Source organism: Tenebrio molitor, chromosome 4, assembly GCF_963966145.1.
Source record: "Tenebrio molitor chromosome 4, icTenMoli1.1, whole genome shotgun sequence".
In the NCBI taxonomy this organism is placed as follows: Eukaryota; Metazoa; Arthropoda; class Insecta; order Coleoptera; family Tenebrionidae; genus Tenebrio; species Tenebrio molitor.
In genome coordinates, this window is record NC_091049.1 from 29,109,780 (window position 1) to 29,119,441 (window position 9,662).

Genomic DNA, 9,662 nt, shown 5'->3' on the forward strand with positions numbered 1-9,662 from the left:
CAGGGTGTATTATTACAATTTTTAAAATGTGCCGAAATTTTACCTACGGGGTTGTAGGACAACGTAGAAAACTAGAAACAATTTAAAAAAATTGTAGCTCAAAAAATAAATGTCATTTTATTTTTTGACATAGAGTTTTTAAAATATTTTTTCTGAGTTCTACATGAAGCCAGTAGCTCGTGATTAAAATTTGTGCACGCATTTCAAAAACACCCTGTGTCGTAAATAGAACTCTAATACAAAGCTTGTTATCCGTATATTTATTATAAAAATGAGACACGGCATTGAGGCCGCACTTATTTTCATTACGAATATTTCATTAAAATACCCAATGATAATTCAATTCCCTTGAAAGCACTAACACTAATTTCTATACCTATGCATAATTAAAATTTTTATATTTTTCCAGTGTATCAATTTACAGTTACGATCAATTTCGTTGCTCTTCGAGTTACCATTAATTAACACAAAACTGTCACACTTTCATTTAAATTTATATTTATATTTTTACCACTCTCGACGCTACCTCGCCAACTGAATAATTAAAATTACCATCTGTGTAATTATCTTTTACTTTAATTAAACGCCACTTTATCATGTTTTATGCGTCCTTTATAATTTCTACCGGCGCTCTTTATTTAAAGCAAGCTCCACTCGTGACTAATTAATCACCATCTGCATATAAAACAAATTATTATTGAATCTCCTGACTAGTTCCCTGTTTGGCACCATCTAGAATGTAAGTCTGGTCCAATCACCACAAAATAGTTATTTACGAAATGAGTGCGAGAAAACATTTTTGCGCCATATTTGACGACGAGCGACGAAGGAGCGAGTGCTTCATTTGCGCGAATATGCTGAATACGTCTTCTAGCATCGAACATTATGTCTGATTTTTCGTATATCCTTTATGAATAGAAAGGGGCTTGTCACTCTTTCGAAATTGTCATAATCCAAATTGGAAAAATTGCATTTTGCACACCAGAGATTATTATTATTATCAAGTCAAATTATTTTTCAGAATGCTCAAAAACGCGAATGCTTTTTGGATAATTTTCAAGCACTAGTGCGCGAAATCAACGTTCGCGCACTAGTGCTTCAAAATCATCCAAAAAAACATTCGCACTAGTGCGCGAATATCGATTTTACGCACTACTATGCGGTCGCAAAATGTCATTTTAAAGGTAATGAGTTCAAAACAAGTTTTACTCTTTTAGGCCACCACCAACCAACGACCCCACTTACTACTCCCTGAAACTGCTGAAAGTCTGCGGCTTGCACCCCGACTCCAGATCAAAACTTCTCAACATCTACTTCTGCGTCAACTACTTCTTCTTCTTGTGCATCCTCACCCTCGCGAGCATCGGCGTGGTGACCACAGTGCAGAACAATGTGTTCGAGGCCATCGAGAATCTGCAAACCGTGTTCTTGTACATTCACGTAAGTTCCCACCAGACGCAGAAATTTTTGGTGATTGTCTCCGATTAGCTCCTGGGCAAGTACCCCAACCTCTTCTTCAAGAAGCCCATCTTGTCGCACCTACTTGAGCAGCGCTGCAATTTCTGGCAAGTGGAAGACTTCCCAGACGAGGTTCGCCAAGAGTGTCAACGAATTCTCACCACCACGACTAATTTTGTGCGGTACTTTATCGTGGTCACGTTCCTGGTCATCATGAATTTTTTTCTGCAACCCATTCTGACTGGCGATCTTCCGGTGAGGGTCTACGTGCCCAAAGGATGGTTCCACGTGATCAACTTGACCTACTGGTACCTGATCCCAGTCATAATTGGAAGCATCTACGGTTCAGATTTGATCTTTTGCTCGATTTGTGTCCCGGTGATCGTCCAGTTCAAGCTGCTGAAGTACAAGTTTGAAAACTGGAGTTTCGGGGACGCATCGAAAAAGGAGTTTCAAGAGGAGTTAAGAGTACTAGTCGACCATCAGAATTTTCTAGTGGAGTGAGTACCCCAAAACAAGGGAAAGGAACAAGAACAAACATGTTTTAGGTACTGCAAGGAAATCAACGGGTACACCAATGCAATTTTTCTCAACCAGGTCATCGTCTCGACCGCCATTATATGTATGCAGTTGTTTATAGTATCACAAAAGTATGTACCAGACAGTAAATTCAACTGTCAACTGTTTCGCTCATTTGCAGAGAGTTTCTTCTTCCAAATAAGTTGAAGTGTCTCGGGTACTGTTCCATGGAGGTGATCGAGACTGCCATATATTGCTTCAATGCGGAGGTACTCTCAGAAGCTGTAAGTACCGAACAGTTAAGAAGAATCTTGTTATGACTTGAGGTCGTTCCAGTCTGAGAGTATTGGAGACGCGGTTTACAACTCGCCCTGGTACGACACTAGTGTTCTAGAAGTACGCAAAACCGTCACTTTAGTGATTGCAAAATCGCAGAAGAAAATTGTCTTCAGCGGTTTTGGTTTGGTTTGGATCAACTTGAAGACTTTCACCCAAGTGAGTTCCAGAATGTTTTTTGGACAAGACTAATGTTCTTTTTTAGATTTTTAAAACTGCAATGTCCTTTTATAGTTATCTGAACACTATGGTGTCATTCGAACACGACTAGATCTTAAGCACTTTCCAATTTTGAAAAATATAGTTTCAAAAATCAGCAGTTGGAATTTTTTCGTTACCAAACTTCTAAGTTACACTTCTTTTTTCTTAATAATGAAATATTTCAAACTGGAAATCTAGCGAAACGTCTTTTAAGTACAGGGTGTTATTGAAAGTTGTACAGATAATTTAACCACGAGCTATTTTTTGAGCTACAATTTTTTTTATTGCTTTTAGTCTTCTACGTTGTTAAACAACCTCGTAGGTAAAATTTCGGCACATTTTAAAAATACACCTGTATATAATATTTTATAACACGTACACCAATGCGGTTTCCTTGTTTTAATGCATATTTCCTATAGGTTACTTCACATTGGCGTACATTTTATAAAACATGATATACAGGGTGTATTTTTAAAATGTGCCGAAATTTTACCTACGAGGTTGTAGGACAACATAGAAAACTAAAACCAATTTAAAAAAATTGTAGCTCAAAAAATAAATGTCATTTTATTTTTTGACATAGGATTTTTTAAATCTTTTTTCCGAAATCTACATGAAGCCAGTAACTCGTGGTTAAAATATCTGTACAACTTTCAATAACACCCTGTATAAAATACTTTGAAAGACAATTTTTAAATTACATTTTTTTGACTATTCGCGTCATTTTATCGCACAACCTTCACCGAAGAAATCCATTTCCTGCACCCTGCAATCGTTGCATGCATTATAGATCATCCCTCGATTTAAGGGAGGGTTCTCGTCAACCACCACGCCTAAAAACTAGCATTTTAATAATAAATCTCACCGAATAAAGACATCTGCGTCAATAATAAATCAGTCCGAGAAAAATTCTCTTCTCTGTACCACCCCCTTGATTTTTGTCGAATGTTCATAAAATTATTTATCGAGAGCTGGACGAGTCAGTTGACAGTTGAAATGTCGAGCAACTGGCACCACCTCACCCTCTACCCTCTCAGGTGGTTGCGGTTGGGGGGGTTGCACCCTCGCAACAACAGCAAGTTTGCAACCATTCAATTCTTGTTCAATTTTTCGTACTTTGGGTTGGTCATCGTGTTGGCACTTGTGGAAATTCTGGTGTCGTACCGCGACAACATCTACAACTCCATCGAGAGCGTCTTGACCATTTTCTTGTACCTCCATGTGAGTCTCTGCCCGCGAAAATATTAAAATGACCTCCAGGTTCCTAGATAATGGGAAAATACACAATCCTCCACTTTAACAAATCCACCCTCGAGCATCTCCTCGAAGACAGACAAAAATTTTGGAGGGTTGAGGATTTTGACGGAAGTACTCGTCACGAGTGTGACGAGATGATGAAGAGCGCCTCGACAGTCATCAAGAGCTACTTGGGCTACAGTTGTTTGGTCGCGTCGAGTTTCTTGATACAACCCATAATAACCGGGCAACTCCCAGTTTTCCTGTACGTACCCCCCGGTTGGTACTACTTCTTGTTTTTCAGCTTCTTCTACTTGACTCCCTACATCATGGCAAGCATCTGGGGAGTGGACACGATTTTCTACTCGATCTCTACACCTGTCAGGGTTCAATTGAAGCTGCTGGCTTTCAAATTCAAAAATTTGGACCTAGATTCGATCAGATCTGACGACGATCAATCAATAAGGAAAGTCAAAGAACAGATGAAAGAACTGATCGACTATCACAACTTCCTCATCAAGTCAATTGCAACAGATATTTAATTTGTCAGCGAGTTAGCAAGTGGTACTTTCAGGTACTGCAACCACATCAATAGAATGTCAAGCGGCATCTTTTTGATCCAGTTTCTGGTCGCCATTGCTACATCTTGCATGCAACTCTTCATAGCTTCTCAACGGTAAAAACCCACTCTTTGGAGTCATATTTTAAGAATCTCTTCCAGGGAATTTGGTCTTGTGAACAAATTCAAATGTTTGGCGTACTTTACAATGCAAATTATTGAAACTGCGATGTATTGCTTTTCTGCAGAACTGATCTCAGAAAGTGTGAGTACCAGTTTAGACTTGTTTCTTGATTTGGAAATAGTTTGCAGATGTTGGTAATGCAGTTTACCAGTCGAAGTGGTACGACCTTCCTGTCAACTCAATCAAAAAAGACATAGCTCTAATAATTACCAGAGCTCAGAAAAGAGTGGTTTTTAGTGGTCTCGGTTTGGTTTGGATCAACATGGAGACTTTCACACGAGTAAACTACAAACAACACGCTCCACGTGGTACTAACCTCTTCTTCCAGATTTTCAAGACAGCTCTGTCTTTCTATACTTACCTGAACACTTTGGTCTACTAACTGGACTAACTGCAGTACCATTTTTGCAATTTAGATATTTTGCAATATCCGCTGCACGTGTAGACAATTTTGCAGCACCTTTTGTTCATAAAAACAGAAAAATGCAAATCTGGGAAAAATAGGTACATTGTTTGGATTTTAAATAAATTTGAAATTCAAATTGAGGAAAATATATAAGTGAATGACATGAACCAATTAGCTTAGTTAGGAATTCACAGTCAACATAACACTGCAGCATAAAGACGAAAATGAGCGGTACCACCCCCAAGATGGAAATCGTTTGGATGAATGTGACGTTATTTTGTTTGTACCACATAGCCGCCCTGAACGGAATCTATTACTTCTTAACTCTTCAGATTCACTGGAAAACTTTCCTTTGGGGTAAGTTGAGACTCTCTTTTAAAAACAATTGTGGACAACAAATTTGACAGTACCATTTCTGCCATCTTTTAAAACGAAAAACATTTGGAAGTACGTTAAAATAAATAAAACAGATTGGGGTCATTTCCGTTGAACCAAAAGTGTTACAACAGTGAATTGATAAGTTGAACAATTCTTTCCTGACGTACATATTTTGTAAAATTTAGTCAACCGGAAGAAACTAATTTTGCCGGGGGTCACCCATCCAAACATTGACCACACCCATCCCTGCTTAACTTCTTTATTATTGTTACCGCTAATGGTACTATTGGTACTATTATTATTATTGTTATTATTTAGTGTGCCTCCTCCAATGCTTGTCGAGCCAGGGCATCACCTCCGGCGCCCACCGCCTCTGGTCCCACCGCTCATACAAAGCCACCCTGCCCCTCCGCTGCTTCTTGTGCTTCTGCCAGACCATCGCCTTCCAGAATGACGTGTACGAATGGGCGCGGGACCACCGCGTCCACCACAAGTACACCGACTCCAACGCCGACCCGCACAACGCCTCCCGCGGCTTCTTCTTTTCCCACATGGGATGGCTGCTGGTGCGCAAGCACCCAGACGTCATCTCCAAGGGCAAGACGGTGGACATGAGCGACCTCGAGGCCGACCCGGTACTCATGTTCCAGCGCAAGTACTACCTGATCTTGGCGCCGCTCTGCTCCTTCGTCTTGCCAGCAGTCATTCCGTGGTACTGCTGGGGCGAGGACTTCTACGTGTCCTGGTGCTACGCCACCATGCTGAGGTACTTGGTCAGCTTGCATTTCACCTGGCTGGTGAACAGCGCGGCGCATATGTGGGGCACCAAACCGTACGACAGGTACTCGTTCAGTACCCTTCGATGCAGGGTTCTAGAGTGTGATTTCAGGAATATCAAGCCGGCGGAGAATATCTTGGTGTCGTACTTGACGATGGGGGAGGGCTGGCACAACTACCACCACACGTTTCCGTGGGACTACAAGGCGGCGGAACTGGACAAGTACTCCGGGAATTTGAGTACCGCTTTTATTGATCTCATGGCGAAGATTGGCTGGGCCTACGATCTCAAAACGGTATCTCCCGACATGGTGAAGAGGCGGATGCGAAGAACCGGTACTGCTACTACTAAATCCGACTCCAAAGAGTACCAGCAGGAAGATCGTCCCTTATTTATAGAAAGATATTGTGATAGTAAAAACGAAAAACAATTAAGTTAAGTTATTTCCCGCATGTAGTTAAGCACGTTGTTACCAGTACCTACTTATAAAAATAGAAATAAAAACAGTTGAAAACACGGGTACAAGTGAAAATTATTTAGAACCTCAGGTGGCTTTGTAGATGTGTTTCAGGACTGCCAACCCAATAGATATTCACCCAAGTTGAAAAACATTTTAATCAATAACTGTATAGGAAGAAGGAAACGACTTTACCGACATTTCTCTGTTTCTAGAACTGGCAGTAGATATCTCCATCTGCGCTACTAAGAAAAAATGTCATAATTTTTATCTAAGCACTTATTTTGTTAGTACTGTGTTCCTTATTTTAGGAAGTTTAACCGGATAATAAAAATCACTGCAGATAAGTAATGGATTTTTCTTTAATAATGTTTCTTGGGAATACAGTTTTCCTTACAAAATGCAAAAGCGTGCAGAAAGTGCAGAAAAGTTGTACTGTTCTTGTTGTCGATAAAGAAGTGCAATTTCCTACCAATTTAGCAAATTTTTAAAATGTTCTATAATAACAATATACAGGCTGTCCCAGAATGAACCAGCATAATTTTAACCACGAGCTACTGGCTTCATGTAGAATATTAAAAAAATTCTATGTCCAAAAATAAAATGACATTTAATTTTTGAGGTAAAAATTTTTTTAATTACTTTTAGTCTTCTACGTTGTCCAACAACTTCGTAGGTAAAATTTCGGCACATTTTAAAAATACACCCTGTATATCATATTTTATAAAATGTACGCCAATGCGAAGTAATCTCTAGGAAATATGCTTTACAACAAGGAAACCGCATTGGTGTGCGTTTTATAAAATATGATATACAGGGTGTATTTTCAAAATGTGCCGAAATTTTACCTACGAGGTTGAGACAGTTTCTGCAAAACATTTCTCTTAAAATCTTCTCACATTTTTGTAAACTTTTGAAAAATAGATAGATAATAGGAAATATATCGTCTCAAACGAAATAATTGTGTCATCTCGATTTGAATAAAATAAGACAGTGTCAGTTATCATTCAAAACAAACGAAATTGTAAGGAACAGATAGGAACTGAACTAATTTCGACCAAGGAGATAATTTATGCCATATCTTATCAGCTCGATTGTTTAAAAAATATTTATTCATTAGAATTACAAATCCGGATTATAAAAGTCGCCGAATTGTTTTTATCTGCACTAACTGATATCATGTCCAGCACGTACAAGCGGGAAATCGTGTGGACCAACGTTTTCCTCCTCACTGCGTACCACTATTTCGGCCTCCACGGTTTGTACCACCTAGTGACCGCGCAGCACTACTGGATAACCTTCCTTTGGGGTAAGCCACTCAACCCGAAAATACTAGTAAAAAATCTGTTCAGCTTTTTTGTTGGGAGAACTTTCGAATATCGGTACCATCTGCGGCGCCCACCGCCTCTGGAGCCACCGCACCTACAAAGCAAGACTTCCCTTGCGCCTCTTCTTGATCTTTTGCAACACCCTCAGCTACCAGACGAGCGTGTACGTGTGGGCGAGAGACCACCGGGTCCACCACAAGTTCACGGACACAGATGCCGACCCGTACAACATCAACCGAGGCTTCTTCTTCGCCCACATGGGCTGGATAATGGTTCGCAAGCATCCAGATGTGATCAACAAAGGGAAAAGCGTCGACATGAGCGATTTGGAAAATGACAGGATGGTGATGTGGCAGCACAGGTACTTCACAGTTTCGGCGACGCTTTTGTCGTTTGTGGTGCCGACGGTGGTGCCGTGGTACTATTGGGGCGAGGACTGGTACGTGGCGTTTTGTGTAGCAGGAATGTTCAGATACGTCGTTACGCTTCACGGCACGTGGCTGGTCAACAGTGTGGCTCACCTTTGGGGTACCAAGCCCTACGACAGGTACTACTCTCGAGGATTTCAATTCTTTGTGCTTTCATTTCTTGTTTTAGTACTATTAAACCCACAGATAATATGTTTGTGTCGTATGTGACCCACGGGGAAGGCTGGCACAACTACCATCACACTTTCCCGTGGGACTACAAAGCGGCTGAGTTGGACAGCTACAACGGAAACTCCAACACTGCTTTCATTGACTTGATGGCCAAAATTGGACTCGCTTATGACCTCAAGACTGCATCGGTGGAGCTGGTGAAGAAGCGCGTCCAAAAAACAAAAAGTGAGAGTGCGTTTGTGGGAAAAAAAAAGTTTGACAAGGGAGACTTGGTGTTCGTACCATCATCCATTGCAACAAGTGAAGTACGTTTTAGATGACCCGATCTGTATCATAAATGATTAATAAACATTTTTTAACTGACAAAATTGTTGGTACTTGACTTGAATGATAATTTTTTGTGTTTTGATTGAAGCAATTGAGACAATTTTCGAGAATGATGGCAAAAATGTTTGAAAAATGTTCGAAACACTAGATGACTAGATACAACTATTTTATTTTTTCTAAATACATGCCTATTAGGAACAATATTCATTTGACGAATGTCTAATGTCAATTGATTAACAACTTCTAGATCTAGATAAAAAATTAGATTTTCCTGATCTTGTGATGAAGTTCTAGATCTACGAGACTTTTTGAAATCGTTTCTTTTTTTTTTTAGTGAATTTTTGGTCACTGATCTGCCTTTCGAGAACTATTCACTAGGACATTCATAGATAGATAGATTTAATGTAGCGATGTAGGATTCCATCTTGGAAATTAGTACCATGATGGTACCACTATAATTTTCGGAACAAACAGTAATCACCAGGGTCTAGGTGTGGAGAATAAGGAAATCATTGAAGTATTCTGAAACTGTAGGTGTAAATAGTACCCAGACATGTTCCAACCTGGTTAGCTTCAAATACAGGGTGATTTTGAAAGTTGTACAGAAATTTTAACCACGAGCTACTGGCTTCATGTAGAACTCGAAAAAAATATTTAAAAAATTCTATGTCAAAAAATTAAATGACATTTTTTTTTGAGCTACAATTTTTTTTTTATTGCTTTTAGTCTTCTACGTTGTTCCACAACCTCGTAGGTAAAATTTCGGAACATTTAAAAATACACCCTGTATATCTTAAAAAAAATAAATGTCATTTTATTTTTTGTCAAAATTTTTTAAATATTTTTTCCGAGTTCTACATGAAGCCAGTAGCTCGTGATTAAAATTTCTGCACAAC

The 9,662-nt window shown here is 39.5% G+C and overlaps 3 protein-coding genes and 1 pseudogene across 3 annotated transcripts; all 4 read left to right on the plus strand.

Annotated features, from left to right (window-relative positions):
* The first annotated feature begins 1,157 nt into the window (after positions 1-1,157).
* Positions 1,158-2,706, plus strand: LOC138129489 (putative odorant receptor 85d; annotated as a pseudogene).
* A 547-nt stretch (positions 2,707-3,253) lies between these two features.
* On the plus strand, positions 3,254-4,985 carry LOC138127607 (odorant receptor 4-like). The gene is made up of 6 exons (XM_069043681.1): positions 3,254-3,735; positions 3,783-4,270; positions 4,325-4,426; positions 4,472-4,584; positions 4,622-4,773; positions 4,822-4,985. Exons 1-6 carry the CDS (start codon positions 3,460-3,462, stop codon positions 4,873-4,875), a joined length of 1,185 nt encoding a protein of 394 aa, XP_068899782.1. The 5' UTR covers positions 3,254-3,459; the 3' UTR covers positions 4,876-4,985.
* A 69-nt stretch (positions 4,986-5,054) lies between these two features.
* Positions 5,055-6,571, plus strand: LOC138127573 (acyl-CoA Delta-9 desaturase-like). Its single transcript, XM_069043634.1, has 3 exons — positions 5,055-5,256; positions 5,596-6,118; positions 6,167-6,571. The coding sequence occupies exons 1-3, from the start codon at positions 5,124-5,126 to the stop codon at positions 6,492-6,494; spliced, it is 984 nt and encodes a 327-aa protein (XP_068899735.1). The 5' UTR covers positions 5,055-5,123; the 3' UTR covers positions 6,495-6,571.
* Positions 6,572-7,664: 1,093 nt separating this feature from the next.
* Positions 7,665-8,821, plus strand: LOC138127574 (acyl-CoA Delta-9 desaturase-like). Its single transcript, XM_069043635.1, has 3 exons — positions 7,665-7,821; positions 7,865-8,387; positions 8,438-8,821. Exons 1-3 carry the CDS (start codon positions 7,692-7,694, stop codon positions 8,757-8,759), a joined length of 975 nt encoding a protein of 324 aa, XP_068899736.1. The 5' UTR covers positions 7,665-7,691; the 3' UTR covers positions 8,760-8,821.
* The last annotated feature ends 841 nt before the right edge of the window (positions 8,822-9,662 follow it).

Coding starts and splice junctions, on each gene's coding strand:
- LOC138127607 (XM_069043681.1), top strand. CDS start 3,460: ATGTTCATAAAATTATTTATCGAGAGCTGGACGAGTCAGTTGACAGTT. Junction 4,585..4,621: donor CTCAGAAAGTGTGAGTACCA/GTTTAGACTTGT, acceptor AATAGTTTGCAG/ATGTTGGTAATGCAGTTTAC. Junction 4,774..4,821: donor ACATGGAGACTTTCACACGA/GTAAACTACAAA, acceptor CTCTTCTTCCAG/ATTTTCAAGACAGCTCTGTC.
- LOC138127573 (XM_069043634.1), top strand. CDS start 5,124: ATGAGCGGTACCACCCCCAAGATGGAAATCGTTTGGATGAATGTGACG. Junction 5,257..5,595: donor CTGGAAAACTTTCCTTTGGG/GTAAGTTGAGAC, acceptor GTTATTATTTAG/TGTGCCTCCTCCAATGCTTG. Junction 6,119..6,166: donor GGCACCAAACCGTACGACAG/GTACTCGTTCAG, acceptor GTGTGATTTCAG/GAATATCAAGCCGGCGGAGA.
- LOC138127574 (XM_069043635.1), top strand. CDS start 7,692: ATGTCCAGCACGTACAAGCGGGAAATCGTGTGGACCAACGTTTTCCTC. Junction 7,822..7,864: donor CTGGATAACCTTCCTTTGGG/GTAAGCCACTCA, acceptor AAATCTGTTCAG/CTTTTTTGTTGGGAGAACTT. Junction 8,388..8,437: donor GGTACCAAGCCCTACGACAG/GTACTACTCTCG, acceptor TTCTTGTTTTAG/TACTATTAAACCCACAGATA.